Source organism: Nilaparvata lugens, chromosome 3 (genome assembly GCF_014356525.2).
Source record: "Nilaparvata lugens isolate BPH chromosome 3, ASM1435652v1, whole genome shotgun sequence".
NCBI lineage: Eukaryota > Metazoa > Arthropoda > Insecta > Hemiptera > Delphacidae > Nilaparvata > Nilaparvata lugens.
In genome coordinates, this window is record NC_052506.1 from 79,376,578 (window position 1) to 79,402,746 (window position 26,169).

The window sequence follows — 26,169 nt, forward strand, 5'->3', positions numbered from 1 at the left end:
TTGAGTGGAATATTTCTAATAAATTTATTAATTCAAGCCATCTAAATTCAAAATTATTGTTTTCATGTTTATTTTGGACTAAAATTTTATAAAAATTGTACATGTGAAATTCTAACCTTATCTTGGACTTTGTCACCTATAACTCTGGCTTGATGCAAAAACTACCAATTTCATTTTTTCAGAATTGAGTTTAATACACTAATACATCACTAACATCGATTATTTTCAGTTCCACAAGTGCCAATGTCCTATCTCAAAGCAATAAAAAGTTATAAAATCTATATTACCAATGTCATGATTTAGTTCCACTCACAGAGTTTCAGAGTATTCCATTCTCAGAAAAATAGCACAAGGACTACCTTATTATTTTATCTACCAATGTTATTACATAAGTGTCATTTCTATTGTAAATAAATAACACTAAGGCCCGGTTGCACAACAGCCGGTTAAATTTTAATCGTGATTAATTTCACGAGAACCAATCAGAGAAGGCGTTTTTGAAAATACGGCTTCTCTGATTGGTTCTTGTGGAATTAATCACGATTAAAATTTAACCGGCTGTTGTGCAACCGGCACTAAGAGCCTGTTCACATGACAGCGATTTACGCTCGGTTGTAGCGCGGTTGACCAACCGAGCGGTTGCCAGGTATAGGGAAACACATGGTGCCGTACACATGCATCGCTCGGTTTTAGTAGTCGCCGGCGAATCGCGGCGGTTGTAATCTCAGACTTAACCGAGGGCAAATCGCCCATGAATCGCTGTCATGTGTACGAGACTGGCAAATCAAGCGATTTACCAACCGCGCGACAACCGAGCGTAAGTCATGTGAACAAGCTCTAAGGCAACTATATTTCATAGAAATATGAAAGTTCTCTTTTGAATAATCAAATAATATACATTACAGGGGAATTTGGGCAAACATTAAATTTAATATACTAGTGTACTAGATGGTAGTATAAAATGTAGTAGAACAAGTGCATTATTATGTACAAGAGTAGACCACTAGTATGTAAATTAGTAGAGAACTCGCACTTTGACGCTCCAAAAAACAAACCAGCTTGTTCCAAAGTTTGACGCTCGGCTCTGCGAGTAGACGCTTGCAGTGTGTTTTAGCTCATTACTTAACATGATATTGTTCACGACGCTCCTCAACGCCACGCCACGCTCCGCTTCCAGTGTGGTTCTACCCTAAAACATAGTCCGAAATAGGATAAGTCTTGTAGTTGTTCACTTCACAAAATGTTCAGTCCTTAATTAATTTCACAAAGTAGATTTTCAAATTTAGGTGCTTCAAAACCAAACATTACATTATTCTTAAAATGTATGAATTCAGGGATAATTTCTTCTATTTATAAAATAGAATTATAGTAACCCGACGATGGTGTGATAACTGAAACTAGTAGTTACGTTAAAATTTTGTATTCTTGTTTTATAAATTTTATTAATTTTAAAGAGTACTATAATTCTATTTTATAAGTTTATAAGTTCATTTTTTGTTCTCGTTCCAGTTTCAATATCGGGGCACCGAGCTTCGCTCGTTATTTATTTATTGACTTTTGATAAACCGAACATAATTCTTTAAAATGATTGGGGAAGGACTAACAGGCACAGCCAAAAACTGTTTCCTCCCCGAATTTTGATTTATACACTATAAATAGTTCAGAAAGTAGGTTATGTTTCATACACTTTAATTCAGGTTCAATTTTCTGTTCAAACATTTGAAAAAATATAATTTAGATTATTTACAAAAAAAATTGAATAACAAAATAACACTCACTGAACTCTTAAAATTGTCAAATAATGATCAAATTTGAAAATTATGATATACTCTAGTTTAGGAGGATTATCATGACGTCATGTCAACAAATCAGATTATTGACCGAGCGAAGAAAGGTCTAAGATTCAAGTCGATGGTTTGGCATTTCTCTTAATGTTTAAATGTTTTTATGTTGCGCATTTACGGCGAAACGCGGTAATAGATTTTCATGAAATTTGACAGGTATGTTCCTTTTTAAATTGCGCGTCGACGTATATACAAGGTTCTTGAAAATTTTTCATTTCAAGGATAATATAAAAGGAAAAAGGAGCCCCCTTCATACGCCAATATTACCGTAAAAATCAGACTATAGAATTATTCATCATAAATCAGCTGTCTAGTGGACTATAATACTACCCGTTCAAAAACATCGAACATCTAGAAAATTCATTGTATCTTTCCATCAACGTTGTAGACAGTTGCAGCCAGACCTGATAACAGCGCTCACACTCACATTCCGGGACGACACGTCACTTTACGATAGGACAGAGAGCTCTATATTTATTTAGGATTTTTATAGACATTTTAAATTGATAAATTATTTATTAATTTTTGAGAAAACACAACAACAGGTCAATGTAACTTACTAAGCGCGAGGTCTACTGTTCACAGAACTACTAGTGTTGATCAAGTCGATTAAATTGTCTAGCTAGATAAAATTTCTCGCTGATTGATTATGATTACAGATCTGGAAATAATTTTGTCTCTCTCCCACACAGGCACACGCATCTTCTGTTGTCGAGAGACGACGAAATTATCATCTGTTTTCCAAGGATGAATTATTCTTTTAATGTCGTTCAGCGATTTTTCCCAAGGATGAGACCTAGAGCAATCGAAGTTTTATATCATAAACCTACTATGTTCCGAATTTCGTGAAAATCGTTAGAGCCGTTTTCGAGATCCGTTGAACATAAAATAACTACATATAAAATTATCCAGATATAAATATACAGAAATTGCTCGCTTAATATGATAGGATTTTAATTTATTTGCCTTAAAATTACAAATCAAGTAGACAAAATGGAATGCTGTTATAAATGTATTTATTATTTATTACATTCCACAATTACAATATCAAATTAATGATTTTTTTTGTATTCCCTTTGTGAAAGATTCATTGTCATGATGGCCTCAAGACGTCACAGTGGTTAATTGTTAATTGAATACTAATCTATATAAAAGCGAAATGGCACTCACTGACTGAATGACTGACTGACTGACTCACTCACTCACTCACTCGCAGAACTAAAAATCTACCGGACCAAAAACGTTCAAATTTTGGTAGGTATGTTCAGTTGGCCCTTTAGAGGCGCACTAAGAAATCTTTTGGCAATATTTTAACTCTAAGGGTGGTTTTTAAGGGTTTAAAGTTCGTCTTTTAGCATGTATATTCTTCTTCTCCCAATCTCTTAAAAACCACCTGAAATTGAAATTTCAATATCATATGTTACTATAGAACTATAATCTAGATAGAGTACCTCTTCAAAACAGTTGTTAACTGGCAACTAAATTAATAATTTTGTCAGGTTGGCATTAAGTTGAGTTGACTTTGTTAGGTTGGCACCAAGTTGAAGATTGAAATGCATTTATCGCGGAAAAATTGATTGGGCACTGCTACTTCAATCCTGGGAATATTATATTACTAGCCGTCAGGCTCGCTTCGCTCGCCATATCCGTTTAGCCAGACGTTTAGTCTGGACCCCCGACTGGATTGTCCTAATATATGATAAAAATGCGCTCGCCTGCTGATCTCATTCTTGGACGATCCAGTCGGGGTTCCAGGGGGCGGAGCCCCTTGGTTAGACGGATATGGCGAGCGAAGCGAGCCTGACGGCTAGTTTGTCATATATTCTTAAGTTTTTAAATTTTTTCTGAGCCTTTGAGACTTTTGTATATTGGTGTAATACTTTCTTTAGCTTTTTTCAATTCAATTTGTATATCTCTTCTTACTTGACTTGAATTGAAGCAGAATAAGTTTAACTCAACTCACGGCCAACACACAAGGACTCTTATGTTGGCAGTGCCGAATATTACATTGATAATTATTGTTGTGCAAGTTACAATAAATGTCTATTTGTTGGTAATTGTATATTGCATACTTTAGTAATTGTATTGTACAAGTATTTGTATGTGATTTTTGACAATAAATTCAATTTAATTCAAAAAAAATGATTGGGGGAGAATCAACTGGATAAACCCAAAACTGTTTCTCTCACTAATTTCGATAAAAATACAGGGCTTTCAGATACAGATTACAGAATTTACATTCTCTTTGCAAGTCTATTGCTCATGTTCAACTATTAGTCTATTGAATTCATATTGTTGGCGCATTCTTGTGTTGTAGGAGCAGCGTTCATTTGTCCAGAATATCAACAGCTGATGGCCGGAGTCGAGTATGCTGACTCGTTCGATATCAACTGCCACAAATGGATGCTTGTCAACTTCGACTGTTCAGCGATGTGGTCAGTAGCCAGCCTATGCTCAGTTTCACTTTGTACTGTCAGAAAACTGATTCAATTCTCAACTTATCTACACCTTTTCTAACTGTATTTGAGAAAGTATCAATTGAAATTGAGAATAGTAATTTGTATTTGAGAAAACATCAGATGTAAATGATAATAGTCAATTGTATTTGAGAAGTCATCACTTGTAATTGAGAATAGTGAATTTTATTTGAGAAAGTATCATTTTAATTTGAGAACATACTATTTGAAATCGAGAAGTTGTCAGTTGTAATTGGGAAATGGTTTTAAAAAATCTGGTGTGGCGCACTCACACAACTTTCCTTGCCGTTATGAAAATTGATCACCAGACGCTAGTGTTCCCGCGCATCTCAAGTCTACTACTATTCAAAGATCTGAGCCAGCTGGTGACAGGAAACACACTGGAAACACACGAGGTTTGCTATCTCTTCATAGTGAATGATTAAATAGAGTCAACAGTTAGCAATTGAAATAATCACATTTTCTCAAATTTCGAGCTTATTTTCAATTTTAGGTGAAAATGCTATTGAACATTAATTGTAGAGATTCTCATGCTCAATCTTTTCCACTCGAAATTTTTTGTTTAAATTGTATCTGAAGCCTGATAATTGGGAATCTAAAATCAAACTTTGCATAGATGGGGCGGAGCTCCTGAAATTTTTACAGATATAGGATTTGTGGCAGTTGATAGAGCTTATCAATGACTTTTCTAGGTATGAATTTGATCAAAATCGTTGGAGCCGTTTTCGAGAAAACCGCGAAAAACCCGGTTTTTGACAACATTTTCGCCATTTTAGCCGCCATCTTAAATCGCATTGGATCGAAATTGTTTGTGTCGTATACTTATGGTGTAAGGACCTTAAGTTCCAAATTTCAAGTCATTCCGTTAATTGGGAGATGAGATATCGTGTACACAGACGCACATACACTCATACACACACACACACACACACACACACACACACACACACACACACACACACACACACACACACACCACACACACACACACACACACACACACACACACACACAGACCAATACCCAAAAACCACTTTTTTGGACTCAGGGGACCTTGAAACGTATAGAAATTTACAAATTGAGGTACCTTAATTTTTTTCGGAAAGCAATACTTTCCTTACCTATGGTAATAGGGCAAGGAAAGTAAAAACATGTACTCATATCAGTTCCAGTACTTATATTTTTCATAACTGCACTCATATAAAATAATATGATAATATATTTAATATTCCAATAAAACGTTTAGTTGTTGAAAATTTTTTTTCAAGCCCCAAAATCCATTGGTGAATTGCCGAATTGTTTGATCAAGAGATTCAATTGATTTATGATAAAGTTCAATTGCGCCGTGAACATAGAGAATTTGATCTTCATCAAATGCAATACCGGCATTTCACAAAATGTTTGGAGACAAAAGTCGCGTTGCCAATACACACATAGAAATAATACTCATTAATCATACTTTGCCACATGAAATACTTTCACCATTGAAAATATTAATTTACCCCCATGCAAAGGCTATGGTAGTAATACGGTATTGGAATACTGTGTACATAGTACAGTATCCTTTCTTGCTCAAATCAAACCTGTACTGTAGGCTACAGAAGAGCCACGACATGTCAATTGGAAAATTTTCTCATTTTCAATTGATATCTTCTCATTTACATTTGACGATTTAATAATAAATAAATAAATAATAAATTAATAATATTTTTTTTATTGCCAGAACAACTTTACATTGTATGAGCACGTCAAAAAATAATAACAATAATATAACACTTGTGAAATAAAAGATAAATTATGATACAAATTAAGCATATGATAAAAGAAATCGTATAATATATGAAGATATTACAATAACAATTTGTCTTATTATTTTGTCTTAGTCTTAGGAACAAACTACAATTCATATTAATAAGTTATTCAGTTTTACCAAAAAATAAAAGGTAAATGTTGCATCATGAGCATTCATAATATTGTAGACTGAAAATACTCATCTACCGAATAGTATGCACTCTCTGTCAATATATTTTTTAAAATTTGTTTGAATTCATAGATTGGCAGCTCTCTAATTTCTAAAGAATGATTGTTATAAATTTTGGCTTGTTGAAAAATATGGCTATTTCTTGTCTTGGAGAGTCTTATTTGAGGCAGTGATAGATCATTGCCACGTCGGGTGGAGTAAGAATGATTGGCTCCCAGACGCGGAAAAGATTCTATATTCATTTTAACATATAGCAAGGTATGAAGAATAAAGAGAGAAGGGAACGTTAGAATTTTCAGACTTCGAAAACACTCTTTACAAGACTCTCTGTTCTTCAAGTTATTCAATACTCTCACTGCCTTTTTTTGCCAAATAAAAACCTTTGTTGCATGACAAGAGTTGCCCCATAGACGAATTCCATAGGAGATGAGGGATTGGAAAAGTCCATAATACACAAGTAACAAAGATTCAGCATTCAAAGATAACTTCATCATAGGAAACTTGAGTCTCATATTTATCAAATACAATTCACTATTCTCAATTACATGTGATGACTTCCCAAATACAATTGACTATTCTCATCTACATCTGACATTCTCTCAATTACAAGTGACTATTCTCAAATTAACTTGATACTTTCTCAAATAAAATTGGAAAAGGTGTAGAAAAGAACTGGCTCATCCACGTACGGGATAAAAAAATTATGTTTGACGCATCACCACGTCTGAACTACTGCACTGATTAACTTGAAATTTAGCATATACATTCTTAATTAACCGAGGATGGTTATTGGCCTATTTTAAATTCTTCAAGATTTCAGTTTGTCAGGTTTTAAAACAAACCCCTGCGGAGCACGGGTTACCTGCTAGTCAGAAATATAATTCTATAGTCTGATTTTCACAGTAATATTTGACTATGGAGGAAAGTCCTTTTCCTTTTGTATTATAATTATAAAAATGATAAATTTCAAAAAACCTCTTATATACGGCGACGCGCAATTCAAAAAGGAATATAGTACTATAGTGAGGTCTACGTTATAATGGCCGTGGAGAAAGATAGGAGAACAACGTTGCCGATCCTCTGTCTTGTCAATTCCATGAAGAGTAACTGAGAATGGTTTATATGTAATATTAACTGTTCATTCTCGTTCAAAATAAGCAAGAAATTATATTTCTCAATAAGTTTATAATGCATTTTCATAACAAAGATGGAATATGTTGTTCATTATATTTCTACATTGCTAAAAAACGATCTGGCAACAGAGCAAAGCGAGAAAACGATTTCTTGACTGCTTCCTTGAATGATATAGCAATACAAGGATAGCAATACAATTGCTAATCAAACACTGCCTTTATAACGTGGACCTCAAATTTGATGATAATCTATTGTCGCGTTTCGCCGTGTATGCGGAACATAAATACAATATCGGGGCACCGAGCTTCGCTTTTTATTTTCATTTATTGATAAACAGACCTGAGAAAGATGGGGGTAAGAGGATGGAAGGGAAGAGCCATGAACAGGGAAGAATGGAGGTGTGTTGTGAAGGAGGCCAGAGCTCATCTAGGGTTGTAGCGCCGGATAAAGAAAAGAAAAGATAAACAGAACACAATTCTCTAAAATGATCGTGTTTATATTTCACAGCTGGCTGTATGCCATCTTATGAATTTCGGGGATGCGATATTTTGATTTTTCACATACTCACTCGCTCACTCACTTTTTCACTATCCACAGCTGTTTCAGCCAAGGATGAATAATTATCCTTTTAATGTCGTTCAGCGAGTTTTCCCAAGGATGAGACCTAGTGTAATCAAATTCTTATATCATAAACCTACTATGTTCCAAATTTCGTGAAAATCGTTAGAGCCGTTTTCGAGATCCGTTGAACATAAATAACCAGATATAAATAATTATAAATAAACTGATAGATAACCAGATATAAAAATACAGAAATTGCTCGTTAAATATAATAGGATAAAGAGCCATGCAAAACCGTCGACTTGAATCTTAGACCTCACTTCGCTCGGTCAATAATCAATCAATCAATCATTATTTCTTCCAAAACATACACGAAAAGTAAAAAAAAAACTAACTTGAAGCTAAAGAGAAAAAGTGTCAGTTTAAAATTCATTTTTTACAGTAAACTCGTTTATACTGTAGCATGCTAAATCTATCAAATATGCTCTCAACAATTCCTTGAATTATGATCTGTCACGTTTATGCCTTATGCAACCTGGGAGACAACCAATAAATTTTATTCTCATGTAAGTTGGACTTTTATACTTTTCCTTATTGTGTTACTTTATTGTAAAATTATTTTTATTTCTTGTGTTGTAATTATGTACATCTACTTGCCGTGGAAATTTTGTTAGTTTTCATATTTAATATTGTCCTATAAATGTACAGGCTGTACACCGTCATGAACTTCAACTTACTGAAAAATGGCTTGCATGATTACTCTCTATCAAGATTTAGAATTATTCTTATTGCTTCTTTTTGTAATAGGAGTATTTTATTCAAGTTTGAGATGCTTGTTCCTCCATATATTTCAATTCCATATGAAATGTGGAAATGGATCAAAGTACACTGCATATTGCAAAGTACACTGCTTTTAACGTTTCTAAGTTGGAAATTTTTGCTAGTCTCAGCGCGAAAATTCCTGAGCTTAATTTTTTACATATTTTTTTATAATAACTATAATTTAACTAGTATAATACTAGTATAAGTATAATTTTTCAATAATAATTATTGATAATGACGCGTGGAATTATATTACGGGAGCCCCATTGTAATTTAGTCCAATAGTGAGATTAACTTTGGACTTTCAACATTCCTTATAATATCAACGTTTTTCATTCAACCGATGTTCACAGTTTAAAATTAATTTCAATTAAAGTTCATTTAATAAAAAGTTGATAAAAGGCTTAAAGTTACTCTCAATAAATGTTTAAATCTTTAAATTTAAGGTATTTAATCTTTATGGTTTAAAGCTCACTAAGGCTAAACACACACCAGTTAGTCAAGACAAGACATGATCAGACAAGACAAGACAAGACATGATCAGACAATACTTCACATTTATCTCTTTTCTATATAGGGCTACTTGTAATAAAAATAGAAAGAAAAAGAAAATAAATAAATAATTCAAAAAGGGTACCGAAATTTTTATGTTTCTTTCTATTTGTAATACTTCACATAGTTGCTCATGACGCAACACACACTGATTAGTCATTGCAATTAGACATGTCTTCATAAGCAACTATGTGAAGTATTGTGACTGAACCTGTCTGATTATGTTTTGTCTTGTCTTGACTAACTGGTGCCTAGCCTAAAGGTTTAAATAACCAGGTTTAAATCTTTAATAATAACGTTAATCTCACTTCAGTTAATTTCAAAGTTAAACTCCGAAACTTGTCTCTATGTAGAATACAGTCGATAAATTATTTATTTATTCATTTTCTTCCAAATTGATCCTTACATTCATCAACAGCGAACTTAACGGATTGATTTATTCAGGAGTGTTTTCGACACGAGATAGATTTTATTCAAAAATATAGATTGGCATTATAATGTAAATTATATGTTGTTAATAGGAAATTATGTGTTGTGAATGAACTAATGGAAAATGGACTGAATTTTAGAAGATTGAAATCATAGACCTATTTTGGACTTTTAAATGTTATCTAAATTTGGGAGAGAGATAGTATAAGGAGTATCCTTAGTCTTTCTCTCTCGGTCAGTCATCTCTTGTGAAAATAATAATAGTGTAAATTTGTGTTATTACAAGAAATGGGGGAAAGCCGTATTTATTTTACTATTCATTTATAAAAATCTGGTATGGCGCACTCACACAACTTTCCTTGCCGTTATGTAAATTAATCACCTGACGCTAGTGTTCACGCGCATCTCAAGTCTACTATATTCAAAGATGTGAGTCAGCTGGTGACAGGACAATAACGTTTGAGACACAAGAGGTCTGCTATCTCTTCATAGTGAATGATTTAATAGAATCAACAGTTTGCAATTTAATAATCACATTTTCTCGAATTTCGAGCTTATTTTCAATTTTAGGTGAAAATGTTACTGAACATTAATTATTGTAGAGTTGTTCATGCTCAATCTTTTCCACTTAGAATTTTTTGTTTGAATTATATCTGAAGCCTGATAATTGGGAATCTAAAATCTAACATTGCATAGATGGGGCGGAGCTCCTGAAGCTTTTACAGATATGGGACTTGTGGCAGTTGATAGAGCTTATCAATGACTATTCCAGGTATAAATTTGATCAAAATCGTTGGAGCTGTTTTCGAAAAAATCGCGAAAAACCCCGTTTTTGACAACATTTTTGCCATTTTAGCCGCCATCTTGAATTGCATTTGATCGAAATTGTTCGTGCCGGAACCTTATATTGTAAAGACCTTGAGTTCCAAATTTCAAGTCATTCCGTTTATTGGGAGATGAGATATCGTGTACACAGACACACACACACATACAGACCAATACCCAAAACTCACTTTTTTGAACTCAGGGGACCTTGAAACGTATAGAAATTTAGAAATTGGGGTACCTTAATTTTTTTCGGAAAGCAATACTTTCCTTACCTATGGTAATAGGGCAAGGAAAGTAAAAAGGAGCCTCCTTCATACGCCAATATTAGAGTAAAAATCAGACTATAGAATTATTCATCATAAATCAGCTGTCCAGTGGACTATAATACTACCCGTTCAAAAACATCGAACATCTTGAAAATGTATCTTTCCATCAACGTTAGTAGATAGTTGACTATAATACTATCCGTTCAAAAACATCGAACATCTTCAAAATGTATCTTTCCATTAACTTTGTAGACAGTTGCAGCCAGACCTGATAACAGCGCTCACACTCACATTCCGGGACGACACGTCACGGTACGATAGGACAGAAAGCTCTATGTTTTTTAGGATTTTTTCTAAACATTTTAAATTGATAAATTATTTATTAATTTTCGAGAAAACATAACAACAGGTCAATGTAACTTACTGAGCGCGAGGTCCACTGTTCACAGAACTACTAGTTTATTCATTAAAATAAATTAATTATTTAATTGGCGGACATATTTATCAACACAGAATGCATATCACCTCCATTAACTTGAATTTAAAATTTAATTAACATTTTTAACTGAAATTTGTTTTTTTTATGAACAGGTTGAAGAACACCAACGATTTGAACAATGCATTCAACGTGGACAGGCTGTACTTGGAAAGTAATGTTACAAGTCACATCCCCGATTTTAGGGTGAGTATTATCATTGAAAAAATATAGCATAATAAGAAGGTATCCCATGGCTTGTAGAATTCAATCAAAGTTTGGAAGTTTTGTTTATCAAATTATGGTGTTGTGTATCAAGTTGAGATGATACTGTATCATATTGTGTTGTTTGCCATGATGAAACACTGATAATAACTCTTTTGAAGTTAAGATCCATCCTACTCTATTTCAATAACTCTGTAGATGTTGATACATTTTGTTTAGAACACTAATACAAAGTGTCGTCTTAACTTCAAAAGATAGATTTTTTTCTTTAATTAGTCAACTTTCTATTTTTAATAATTAACATTTCGTTCCCACGAAAAGATAACTAAGCCGAAATAGAAATAAAATCCTAGAGATATTACTTTTTTCACGGCTCTCTCTCGACCACAAACTCTACTAGTGAATACCAGGCTATATAGACTACAATAAAAGTAAATTTGTATGGCTTTTGTTGGTGGGGAGTGCCTTACGGGAAGGTCCCACCTCGCCTGAATATACAGAGTGGCACATAAGTCAGTTGACGCTAGCAATTTTCAAGGTCAGCTGTTGTTACAAACCAAACCACAGCTGTTTACCACAGTTTAGTTTGAGGTTATGTTTGATGGTTGTTCGTAATAGTGTGTTCATTGTTATTTGATTAGTTAACAACAGAACAGCGAGTCAACTGACTTATAAGCCACCCTGTATTATCATTTTAGACGTCAATGAGCCTTACTACTGCATGGACCGACAGTGAGGAGTGACATGGCCAAAAACTTTTGGTAATGGGCGGGTTTGAACCCGGGATCTCTAGGTTGCTACACAAGCACACAAGTCTGAGAGATAATACTTTTCACATGTTTCTTTCTAATGATGCGGCCTGAGAAATCATGCCTTAAGAGCAAAAATGTCAGTAGACCTCAAAATAGCTTTATAGGTTGGAAATCATGATTTTGAGATTGTCATGCCATCTGTTGAATTAGTTTATCAACTACATGCTAGTGGCAGTCACAGTGTTACCAACATTCTCTTTAATACTAAAAACCACGTTTAAAATCATATGACACTCTGGTGAAATCATGCCTTAAGTCGGTAATGTTAAATCCCCATAGCAACCTAAGGAATGTTTTTGTTTGTGCTTGCTGATCAAGTGTATAGGTTAGAAAAGTATCCAAGTACCTAAGTTAGATGACTTTTGCTCTTTTATGACTGAAATTATTCTTATATTATTATACGGTACTTGATTGATTTAGGTTAGGTAAGCTTCATTTTCATTGTGTTGTAATAATACCTTTAGTATTATTAGAAACATTTTTATTAATTAGAACACTGATTTCTATTTATGAGTACAAAAAGTAAACTCTTCCATCAAATTAAGCTCACTTTTTATTTTCAATTTCACTTTTACACACAAAGCATGCAGAATTTTCATCAATAAAATTTTTAGTTACTATAATCTTATTCTACATGACTTACTGAACATTTTGATTACCAATTTTATAGACTTAATTCTCTATGTGAAAGTTATGAATTTTTCAATACTAGAAAGTTTACGGCCAATTTCCCGCATATTGCAAATTTGAGTAATGGATTTTCAAAAATTCATATAAATTTTTTTTTAACGTTAGAAGGATGGATGAATCTAGTGTTGAATTATTCAGAATTTTGTGCTCTATCAAGATAAAATAGAAAACAAAAAACTGAAATTTCGACTTGAGGCATGGTTTCTCAGGCTGCATCACCTATAGTGAGGTCCACGTTATAATGGCAGTGTTTGATTAGCAATGGTATTGCAATCCTTTTCTACCATTCAACAACGCGGATAGCACTATCTCTTTCTCGCTTTACTTTGTTGCCAGATCGTCTTTTAACAATGTAGAACAATAATTAATTAACAAAATATTTCATCTTGATTATGAAATTATTGACAAATATAATTTCTTGCTTAATAAAATATAATTTATTATTTTGAACGAGATTGAACAGTTGATATTACATCAATAAACCTGTATCAGCCACCGTCGGTAGAAGACATTGACAAGACAGAGGATCGGCAACGTTGTTCTCCTATCTGTCTCCACTGCTATTATAACGTGGACCTCACTATAGAAGAAGACAGAGAGGCCCGATGATCTCTCCTTCACTAATCACTGCCACTAACAGCATTCTCCTTACTTTTGTGTTAGCATCAAATTGTGTGCAGCAACCTTACTCCACTCCAATACTCTGTCCACGCTACAAACTGTGGTTTCACCTCTTCATGTTAAAAAATAATACCTCTTGGACTTTATCCTCTTGGACTATAATCATTGAAAAAAATTATTAGATATAAATATGCATATTGTATGAAATTGTAAACTATCTAATATTGTCCTTAATAGCAGTTTTAGTTTTTCTGGGAAATAAACACTTCTTTATTTTATACATGTTGAACCTCACTATAAACTTCAAAAACGAATACTAAAGATAATAGGCTTCAAGGAGAATCAATTCCCCACTGTCCTTTTCAAGGACAGTAAAGTACTGAGTGTAAGTCAACTCTACATCCAGGCTATCATCACGCGAATGAGGAGAAACAACGAACACATCAGACTGGCAGATCATAACCATCAAACAAGGCAGAGAATGAGAGAAACACGAATTTAATAGTACCAAGGATGAACACTACATTTGGGCAAAGAAACTAGATATATTTGGGACCAAAAATTTACAATTCAATACCAAGTTAAATTAGGGAAGAATTCGATAGACACAGGTTCAAGAAAAGTTTATTTTCCTGGTTAGTTGATATTGGAGTAGAAAATTGTGAAGATTTAGACTGTAAATATTGAAAATATCTATTCTTCAATGTTTGATTCCATTACGAACTGCTTGTTAAATAATCACTTTTGAACAATTAATTACGACAGGTATTACCTGATTGCAAATGGGGTAATACCTGACTGCTATGTCGTAATTAATTGTTCAAAAGTGATTATTTATTCTTCATTCTTTTCCTTTACTAGTATTTCATTTTTCTAAAAATTAACTTTCTTCTTATTATCCTAAATAGAACATCAATATTTATCTACTAATTTCATAATTTTGTTTGTATTATAAATTTTTACTAATTTCATTATAAAAAACTTTAATCCCATATCAGTGAATGAAGTTTGTAAATAGTGATTATAACAAGCAACAAGCAACTAATAACTTATACCCCAACACGTATCATTTATAGTGGGTTGTATATCTATCCATTGAATTATATTTGCCTATTAATAAATTATTCAATGCATAAAACTTCATTGTTTTTATTGTTATAGTATTCTAATTTGTAATGTAAATGTTTTTTATGAATAAATTCTATTTGATTTGATTTATTTAATATGCATTTATATTGATTGTAAATTTGGATTATTCAATGACAGCACTGGCAGATCCCACTGGGCAGACGGTTTCGAGCGCTGAAACTTTGGTTTACTCTGCGCCTGTACGGAGTGGTCGGTCTACAGGCACACATTCGCAAACATATCAATTTGGCTAAACTGTTCGAGCAAGTCGTCACAAAAGATGACAGGTTCGAAATTGTAGTGCCGGCTGTCATGGGACTCGTTGGATTCCGGCTCAAGGTAACTCATGGCACGGTCTGGGAACACGAAAAAGTGGTAAATTGTTCTAGTTCCAGGGGTAAATTGTTTAATCATGTGACTGGTGCAGAATGTTCCCATGTAACGCCATTTCAAAATCGTTGGTTCAAGCTTTTGGCGCGCACTTATGAAGTTGATTTACACTAAAATGTGTCGTTTACTAGCTGCGTAATAATAATATGTATTCATGCATTTACATTTTGCATTTGTCAGTTACAATAAAATCATACAATTTGTCAGGTCGTGAATATTTGAAGTCCAAAAAATAAAGATGACATCATCTTAACTATTATAATATTTCACTAGGTTCATTTCTCACACTGTATATGAGAAAAACTCCAGTAAACTGTAGAAACATCTCTCTTGTAGCTAATTCCTCAGTAGACTTTTGAATGTTCTTCTATTTGAAGTATCATTCATTGTAAATGAACGTACAGTATTTCATTTCATAACGAAAGTATTTCATTGTGAATGAACAAAAGCTGTTTTACAAACTTTCCGTCTAGAAAAGTGTGCATTTCTTTCACTCCATTACTCTCAAATTTTCTATAGAGAAAAATTCATTCAACGAATGGTTATCAAACATAATTTTGTTGGCTATGGCCCGGTTGCACAACAGCCGGTTAAATTTTAACCGCGATTAATTTCATGAGAACCAATCAGAGACGGCGTTTTTGAAAAGACGGCTTCTCTGATTGGTTCTCGTGGAATTAATGACGGTTAAAATTTAACCGGCTGTTGTGCAACCGGCAATATGTATTCTATGGTAAGCAAATTAACAAACTATCAGCGCATGCGCACAGGAGCAAGCAGACTACAATAATTCAATCGACCAATGAGAGCTTTTCAAATTTGAACTATCACAATTTACCAGGCTTCAACTGTGGGGCAGGAATTTGGTACTGGAACTAGTTTCTGGTACAGAATCTCTCAAAATTATTATTCCCATGGGACGCTGAACTTTTTACTGGGTAAATTGTGAATCGGAAAATTTACCACATTTTATGTTCCCAGAACGGGCCCATAGATCGTATAATCGATTTAGGCTCCACTCACACTTACGCGGCTCAGGTTGAGAAGAGACTCGACTCTAGTCGAGAGCATGTGTTTTCAAATGGTGACAGTCGCGGAGACTAGAATCGACTGGTCTGAGTGTCACCATTTGAAAACACATGCTCTCGACTAGAGTCGAGTCTCCTCTCGACCTGAGTCGCGTAAGTGTGAGTTGAGCCTTACTGTATGTATTTATATACTCACTTGTATTTATTGCATGCAATGAGAGATCCTCATCATAGATGGAAATTCGATGAGTGCTACTATTCAAAAATTATTATTATAGCGCTCATCGAATTTCCATCTATAGTGAGGTCCACGTTATAATGGCAGTGGAGAAAGATAGGAGAACAACGTTCCCGATTCTTTGTCTTGTCAATGCCTTCTATAGACGGTAGCTGATACAGTATATCTATAATATTGATGTAATATTAAATGTTCATTCTCGTTTAAAAGAATCAATTATATTCTAGTAAGCAAGAAATTATATTTTTCAATAATTTCATAATTAAGATGTGATATTTTGCTAATTATTTATTAATTCTACATTTTTAAAAGACGATCTGGCAACATAGCAAAGCGAGAAAGAGATAGCGCTATCTGCTTTGTTGAGTGATAGACAAGGATAGCAGTACCATTGCTAATCAAACAGTGCCATTATAACGTGGACCTCACTATAGCTGTTTACCCTGTTGTCAATATTTGCAGTAGGAGAAGTCGGGGTGATTTACAGCATTTAATTTGGATTCTCGTTTTATAATAATTATTAATTCATTAGCATTTGAATGAATGCAATTTCTCAGTAATTTCCATCTGTAGACTTATAAATAACGTCAAGATGCTAATTAACTAGCAGGTCACCCGAGTTTTGCTACGGGAATTGAAAGGTTGATTATTTTTGAAGGTTTTTATGATCCAAACTTAATCAAAATCTTTATTATAATTTTTTATTGATAAAAGCAACTCCCGTCATACAATTTTTTGTTCTATGAAAGATTAATATTTTATAAATTATCCCGGGTATAGCTCTGATTGAAGCAGCAGTGCCCGATTTTTTCTCAATAAATGTATTTTAAATAAGTTCTTACACTTTTAGTTCTAACTAATAAAGTGACGAACTCAAATCTTTGTCAGATACATCCTCAACTTACTGTCAACCTGACAAAATTAGACTGTTAATAATTAATTTAGTTGCCAATTTTGACCATAGCAACTGTTTCGGAAAGTTACTCTTTCTAGATCATAGTTCTATCAGCATAATGGTCAGTTTGAATATCATCGTCAGTTTGAATATCAGTGTTACTTGTTTATAAATAAAGTCCCAACTGAATTCATTATTAATAACATTAAAAAATCCATAATGAATCTTATACTGGATTGGATTAGGATAAATGCTTATTTTAAATTATCTATATCCATTATGTAGTGTTTCATTCTTGTTATAAATGAAAAAAAAATATTTGTCATGGCTTCCTTGAATTCGTCTTTTTGAGCTTGTCATTTGCTTATGATTTTGTTACTTTGTCTTATCGTTTGTAAGTATTGAGATGTGACCTGGTTTCCATAGTGTTATTTATTCTAGTGGTTTGAATTAGCTCTTTTTTTCTATAGACATGTTTGCTGTACCTAGTTGTTCAAACTCACTGCCGGCGCACAAGTTTTCTTTGCCGGTAGTGCCATTTTATAAGTTAAAATATTTATTTTATCAATCTGTATTATTTTATGGCAAATAAATGAATTTGAATGGAAATTACAATAACTAATACCGGGGCACCGAGCTTAGCTCATTATTTATTCATTAACTATTGATAAACAGAACATAATTCTTTAAAATGATTGGTAAAGGACTGTCAGGCACAGCCCAAAACTGTTTCTCCCCGAATTTTGATTGATACACTATAGAATAGTCCAAAAAGTAGGTTATGTTCCATACACTTGAATTCAGGTCCAAACATTCGAAAACAGAAAAGTTCTAATTCAGATTGTTTACAAACCAAATTGAATAACAAAATAACACTCACTAAAGTGCGAGATAAATTACTTTTAACACGGCTCTTTCTGGAAGACGGAGAGGTCCGATGCTCTATCCTCCACTAATCACTCCCACTACCTAGCAGCATTCTCCTTCTTTTGTGTTTGAGTGAGAGAGCTTTGTAACGCCACGCGGCAACACTCCCCTCCATCTATTGCTGGCAATGTTCCAAGTAGTGTACTGGTCAGCAGGTATATTGGTTTGTGTATGTTACAGAGATGTTTTCATCACAAGAACATGAAGCAAAATGACACGGCGCATCCAATTGTGTGCAGGATGTCCGTCTGTGTCTATGCTACAAACTGTGGAGGGAGAAATGGGTTTATCCTCTTCATGTTAAAAGTAATTTATCTCGCACTTTAATCAATTGAAACTGTAAAATAATGATTAACTTTGAAAACTATGATATACTCTAATTTAGAATGATATATCATGTCATGTCAACAAATCAGATAATTTTGTTCAAGTCGATTAGAATTTCTAGATAATATTTCTCGTGAGATAATCTGATTGATTACACTGTCTCTCTCACATACACGCATCTTCTGTTATCGACAGACGACGAAATTATGAATGTTTTTCCAAGGATGGATAATTATTATCCTTTTCATGTCCTTTAGCAAGTTATCCCAGGGTTGAGACCTAGTTTGATCAAATTTCGATATCATAAACCTACTTTGTCCCTAATTTCGTGAAAATCGTTAGAGCAATTTCCGAGATCCGGTCACATACAGATATATAAACATATAAACAGAAATTGCTCGTCTAATAGTATAGGATTATTCAAATTTATTTATTTGCCATAAAATAATACAGATTGATAAAATAAATATTCCAACTTACAAAATGGCACTACCGGCAAAGAAAACTTGTACGCCGGCAGTGAGTTCGAACAACTAGGTACAGCAAAAATGTCAAAAAAAAGAAAAAGAGCTTATTCAAACCACTAGAATAAATAAAACTATGGAAACCAGGTCACATCTCAATACTTACAAACGATAAGACAAAGTAAAAAAATCACAAGCAAATGACAAACTCAAAAAGACCAATTCAAGGAAGCCATGACAAATATTTTTTTAAATTTATAACACAAGAATGAAACACTACATAATGGATATAGATAATTTAAAATAAACATTCATCCCAATCCAATCCAGTATAAGATTCATAATGGATTTTTATTTATAAACAAACTGACGTCTACATACACTTAAGCTGGTAAAGTCAATATCAAATTTTAATGGATTGGAGGGACGCAAATTATATGGATTATTTCTTAAGTTGAATGTGTCACTATTCTTATTAATGAATAATGTGATTATTTTAACATATGTTTGCCTCACTGTAAGCACCTGGAATTCTTGAAAAATAAGTCTACTAGGGTACAATCTTGGCCTGCATAATGAAGCTCTGATGAGGTGTTTCTGTAATGTGAATAATTTGTTCATATGGATATCATAAGCAGCCCTCATATCTCAATTCCATATTGGAAAATTGGATTATTCATATCCATATTGGATTATAATCAAGAAATTGGAAGAAGAAGAATATACATGCTATAAGACTAACATCAACCTTCAAAAACCACCATTCAAGTTCAAATCTAATCTTTTTCAGGGAGACAACAGCTTGAGCAGACTGCTGTTGGACAGAATCCTGCTGAGTAGGCAGCTCTACATGGTGCCCGCCATTGTGAACGACCAGTTCACCATTCGGTTCGTGGTGTGCAGTGAGATGACCACCGAACAGGACATCCATCACGACTGGGTCGCCATACAGAATATAGCCACCAACATCCTCTCCAATAACAACACCATTGAAAACGATGCTAAAAATATAGAAAACGGATCCATCGGCGAGAATATCGATGTTAAAAGTATCGAAAACGGGTCCATCGGTGAGAATATCGATGTTAAAAGTATCGAAAACGGGTCCATCGGTGAGAATATCGATGTTAAAAGTATCGAAAACGGATCCATCGGCGAGAACATCGATGTTAAAAATATCGAAAACGGGTCCATCGGTGAGAATATCGATGCTAAAAATATCGAAAACGGATCCATCGGCGAGAATATCGATGATAAAAGTATCGAAAACGGGTCCATCGGTGAAAATATCGATGCTAAAAATATCGAAAACGGATCCATCGGCGAGAATATCGATGTTAAAAATATCGAAAACGGGTCCATCGGTGAGAATATCGATGTTAAAAGTATCGAAAACGGATCCATCAGTGAGAATATCGAAAACGGTCCTTTCAGTGAGATTATCGAAAAGAAGGAGAAGTGTTTCGCCAACACTGTTGTAACACTGGTTAAAAAAGAGAAAGCCCCTAAGAATGTGTGCATCGGCAAATGATGATTAAGGGTGTGGAAAGTTTTTAAAATAATATTATTATGAACACTGGTACGAAAGTAAGGGTCAAAACAAAGTGAGGTAGAGTTTAGCAGAGATCTGGTGTAAACCAGGACTCAACTAATCAAGGCTGTTCCGTACCTACACCTTTTTATTATTTAAATTGGGATAATATTTTGCAATATAATTGTTAAGATCATTATAAGAGTGAGAAAAAGAGGCAACTGAAATTTTTAAGTGGTCTAATAAGCGAGTTATGGGTTGTTGAAGTGCTAACTTTCCAGATTCCGTTTTCTTTCCAGTTCATAAACGATTTCGACTATATTATCAGAACTTCTCTTAAAAATTCAAAAAATGTATTTTCCCAAACTAAATCATTAATTTTATTCCCCTTATCGTTCATAAATAAAAAGTAACATTTTTTGTAAATTCGATAACTTGTTTATTTTGGCATTAATCGCGAAAAACCGCATATTAGAACAAAGCCAATGATATACTGAATGTATTAACAAAAACTCCAATGGAAAATTCGTAACCGTTTATGATCTGAAAAGAAAACTGAGTTTAGCACTTCAACAGCCCATAACTCGCTTATTGGACCACAGGGCCGGTTTCCGAGCTCGGGATTTAGCTAAGTCCTAGACTTTAAACAGCTGGAGTCAGAAAATTGGCTTTCCAAAACGGGGCGTAGTCGCTTTTATAACAGTAGTCGTAGTTTTTATTTTCTTATTTCTATAATTGGAAACGTTTTTCCTTGACGAAATTAGACATTCCTAAGTAATTAAAAAAAGCTGAAACTTTACACTATTTTCTCTTTTTTTATTTTGTGTTCAATTTTCTAGTTTTTTGAAATTTAATTCAAACGTGACTATGACAATGACTGCGACTACGCCCCGTTTTGGAAAACCAATTTTCTGACTCCAGCTGTTTAAAGTCTAGGACTTAGCTAAATCCTGAGCTCGGAAACAGGCCCTTAAAAATTTCACTTGCCACTTTTTCTCACTCTTATGATGATCTTCACAATTATATTGAAAAATATTATCCAATTTAAATAAAAAATAAAAAGGTGTACCAAACAGCCTTACACTCTCAGGTAGAGTTTAGCAAAGACCTGGTATAGACCAGGACCTAGTGTAAACGAAATCTAAGTCTAATCAAGACACTCCCTTAGCAGAGAGTGTTGAACATAATGCGTGTATTAGAGAGACGGAGAGATGAGGGTAGGGTTGAAAGAAGAGGAGACATTTAGGCTCAACTCACACTTACGCGACTCAAGTCGAGAAGAGACTGCGACTCTAGTCTATGTGCTTCCAAATGGTGACACTCAGACCAGTCGATTCTAGTCTCTGCGACGTCACCATTTGAAAACACATGCTGCGTCGAGGAGAGTCTAGAGTGAGTCAGTCTTTTCCCGACCTGAGTCGCATAAGTAGTGTGAGTTGAGCCTTAGATACATTTCTAATGCATTATTGGTCACTCTCAGCTACCTGATGCACTCAACTATGTCTTAACCCTCACTCCATGTACAGCATAATTTTAACTTGACGCTAATCTGAAAAGATGTTTGATTCAATCAAGATATTCACATATTTATGCTAATATATTACATTCTAAGCTTATACCAGGATAGCTTAAGTCATGTGTTAATCATTCGTGTTGGCCTGTATGAAGTCATAATATATTATAGAAACATTTTTTTAGAAAATAATATTAGTGAAGAAGTTTTTATTAAGTGTTCATTTTTAGGGTATTATACAGAAAGTCATTTCAAAGGGTGGCCACAAGTCATTTTCAGTTCTATTTAGTGAGGAATCCTGTAACCTTTTATAAAACTAACTATAGTGAGGTTCAAGTTATAATGGCAGTGTTTGATTAGCAATGGTATTGCTATAGCTTTGTCTATCATTCAACAAAGCAGATAGCGCTATCTGTTTCTCGCTTTGCTCTGTTGCCAGATCGTCTTTTAACAATGTAGAATTAATTAAACAAATATTTCATCTTAATTATGAAAATTCATTATGAAATTATTGAAAAGTATAATTTCTTGCTTAATAAAATATAATTGATTATTTTAAACGAGAATAAACCTTTAGTATTACATCAATAATCCTGTATCATCTACTGTCTATTGAAGGCATTGACAAGACAGAGGATCGGCAACGTTGTTCTCTTATCTTTCTCCACTGCCATTATAACATGCACCTCACTATATAAACTTCAAATACTCACTTTTCTCTACATGGCTACTAAAACGTTTTTAAACTAGGGCTTGATAACTTTTATCGTGTTACAATTTATTTCTGACTTTATTCACTTTTAATTGTCAGTATTCCTCACAAATTAATATCCACGCTTCGCATTCTGCCATTGCTGCCTGATATCTACTTGGGCTCTGTTGAGTATGGACTGTATGTTTGCAATAAAACTATGAAACACTTGTTTTGGAACGCACTTTAATAACTCACATTATTTAAATCATTACCGATAAGTATAATCAATTTCACATTACTATTCGAGTCCACCATCTTGAATGACAGACTGGCGCTCTGATGCCAGGTGCACCAACCCAACAATAAAGGCATTTATCTATCTATTTATTTAGTTTATTAAAAACGTTCAGATTGACTGACTATTGTTAACAGCAATACTAAAAAATAGTGAAAAAGAAAGTATATTTTTAATTTAAATGTTGTGCATATTATTGGAAAATCTCCAGTGAGAATTGATGATAACCGAAAAATTACCATATGGACTAAGAGGTAACTTGAACAATTCTTGTAACGCCTAGGAGTTGTTGACGGTATAGCACCAAACTGGGTCGATAAAAAATGAGCCACTCTGTCGCTGGCCGCATTTGTCGGGAGGTGCAGGAATGAAAATCGACCGCATTTGTCGCCTCTTGACACGACATATGCGGTCTGCTCAGGAATGTGACCCCTTTGTCGCTGACCGCCTTTGTCGTTAGCCCACTTTGTCGTTGGTGTAGAATGTGTATCGACCCAGTTTGTCGTCGACCCACTTTTGGGGCATACCTTGTTGACATTGCGCCTATTATACCTCTATCAGTATGAAATGTTTAATTCATAAGATTTCACCAACATTCATATTCCATTAAGCACGATGCACACAGGGACATTAGCAGCAGATACAGGAACGCCAATTTGGGAATGTTAGAAACTCAAACATAGTCCCGCTTGCACAACAGCCGGTTAAATTTTAACCGTGATTAATTTCACGAGAACCAATCAGAGAAGGCCTTTTTGATAAGACGGCTTCTCTGATCGATTGGTTCTCGTAGAATTAATCACGGTTAAAATTTAACCGGCTGTTGTGCAACCGGCACTTAGTATACAAAATTGTGTTTTCCCGCGACAGCTAGTGGTCCCTGTATGCAGGCTGCTTCATCTATAGTAAATAAATTAATAATCATGTCATTTGTTTGAGAGCCTTAGCTCAAACAAATTGGTTGTACGAGTACATTCACGTCAATTGAGAAGTAACAATTGTAAGGAAGGAAAGAACTATGATAACAAAAGAGAACAGAAATACTAGAACTTTATTTAATTGGTATCTTTCGGTTTACATGGTTGAAAATGATAAATATCAATTTTTCTCTATTCCAAAAAGGTAAGATATAAATAATATTATATACAAACACAATATTAAAATTGAATTTAATGGGGAAAACAACTCGCTGCTGCTTAAGATGATTCAATCTTTGTGGTTATAAAAATTAAAAACAATGATCTTATCCAGTAGTCACCTACCTTTTGAATATGGCTTCCCCCTTTGGCATCCACTGGTTTAATCGCGACTTTACAGTTAGTATTTTAAAAGAACAAAAATTAACTGAACCAATGAATAAGTTCAGAACCCGTCTCCCTTAATAATACAATTATTTTTAAACTACCCGATCTGTGACAGAATAACTGTATTATAAAACGAAACGAAATCTAGCCTTCTTAACTGGATCAGCCGGACTTTACTCACAGTCCTAACGAACGAGCTCTGCCCCAAAAACTAAATTGTGGGTATTAATATGAACTCAGTCAATGCCAAACATGAAAGCCATTTCAAGTACATATTTCTATCTGTCGCACAGGCGGCACGTTTGTTATTAGAAACAGAGAGTAGCTACGTTAATATTGACAACACAAATAAAATAAACAATCTTTCTGTCGATGACAAAGATTGTTCAAAGACAAAAACCTGTTCATTGAACTTTTAATTAAAAAACTCTAAAATCCTGATCAATATGAGATAAATATATGATTCATATTATTATATATGTCCCATATGACCAGGTGACACAATGTAATAGTAATACTATAACAAACATAAATCATCATATTCTTCAATTCTCCTATTTAATTATCTGTAGTAGACTTAAATGTATATACTATTGGCTAGATTTCAAATGATTTAATAATAAGTAATTCACAAGAAATCCCTTAAGTTCCCAAAATTTCTTTGCCTCGGAAATATTGCCAAATCATAAGTTCCTTCCCACTGGGAATATTCCCGATCCACATAACTAAGTTCAACCATCATCACCAACTACATTGTACTCACATTGATATTTCGCATAATGACATAAGTTCATGAGATTATATTCTATGAGAATCACCCGTTAGATGCACTTCATTTCAGTATTTCGTAGTGGAGAGGCGCGCGCATAAGGACACCTCAAGGTGTACCTGGAAATCTATATGAGATAGAGCGCTCTACCTGATCTCAGATTGTAGAGCACAAATATACGCCCAGAGGGATTTTGTATTATACATCTAAATGGTAACAATCGGAAGATATTGTTGATCAAAAACTAATATTCATCAAAATTGATTTTTTCTTCAAATTTCACTCATTTTTGAAAAATCATAACTCAGTATTCATTGGAGATAGAGAGTTTCCGAATGATCTCATTTTATTCAGAATTTAATATTCTAGAAAAAAGGCAAGAGAAAATTTTTCTGTCCGATCATGAGATTTGGCAGAAATAGCTGAAAACTGGAAAATGAGCTGAAAATACGAGGTGTTTGGGCCACCCTGTATGTAGCACAAGGAAATTTTGCATGGAGAAATTGGTTCTGGACTTCTCTTATGTACCCTAATTTATTATTAAAATATTTTAATTTATTTTATTTTACTTATTTTTATTAAAAAATCAGAACCACAATATAAATTGCAAGCACACCCCTTTCTTATGTCTATATTGACTGGACTATTAGGGATACTTGTTTGGTTATTAAAAAACATATCCCATAGTACCAAATTTTTAAAAACTTTTCAACCCAATCAGACAATACGGTAAACGTTTTCGCACAGATATCTCGCCGACACAAGACAGGATAGAATTTACTCTGATGAACAGTATTAGAGGACGCTGTGGTTTATAACTGCGCCAAGTCTATGTTCACAGAAAGTCTGCTAGTAATAAATTATGAAGAAACACATGTCTAACCTTGAGAATATGGAGGCCCGATTTGCATGGTGATGGCATGCTAGCACACCATCTTGTTCTCGCGAG

General features: G+C 34.0%; 1 protein-coding gene across 5 annotated transcripts in view; it reads left to right on the top strand.

Moving 5' to 3' along the window:
• The window catches only part of LOC111046758 (aromatic-L-amino-acid decarboxylase), a 166,583-nt gene extending 145,497 nt beyond the window's left edge, over nt 1–21,086 (top strand). For all 5 annotated transcript variants that reach the window (XM_039424736.1, XM_039424735.1, XM_039424737.1 and 2 more), the window contains 4 exons: nt 4,162–4,279; nt 11,486–11,576; nt 14,984–15,184; nt 19,905–21,086. In XM_039424736.1, coding sequence (XP_039280670.1) covers nt 4,162–4,279; nt 11,486–11,576; nt 14,984–15,184; nt 19,905–20,645 — 1,151 coding nt within the window. In that variant the 3' untranslated portion in view covers nt 20,646–21,086. The remainder of the gene's footprint in view (nt 1–4,161; nt 4,280–11,485; nt 11,577–14,983; nt 15,185–19,904) is intronic.
• Nucleotides 21,087–26,169: the final 5,083 nt, after the last annotated feature.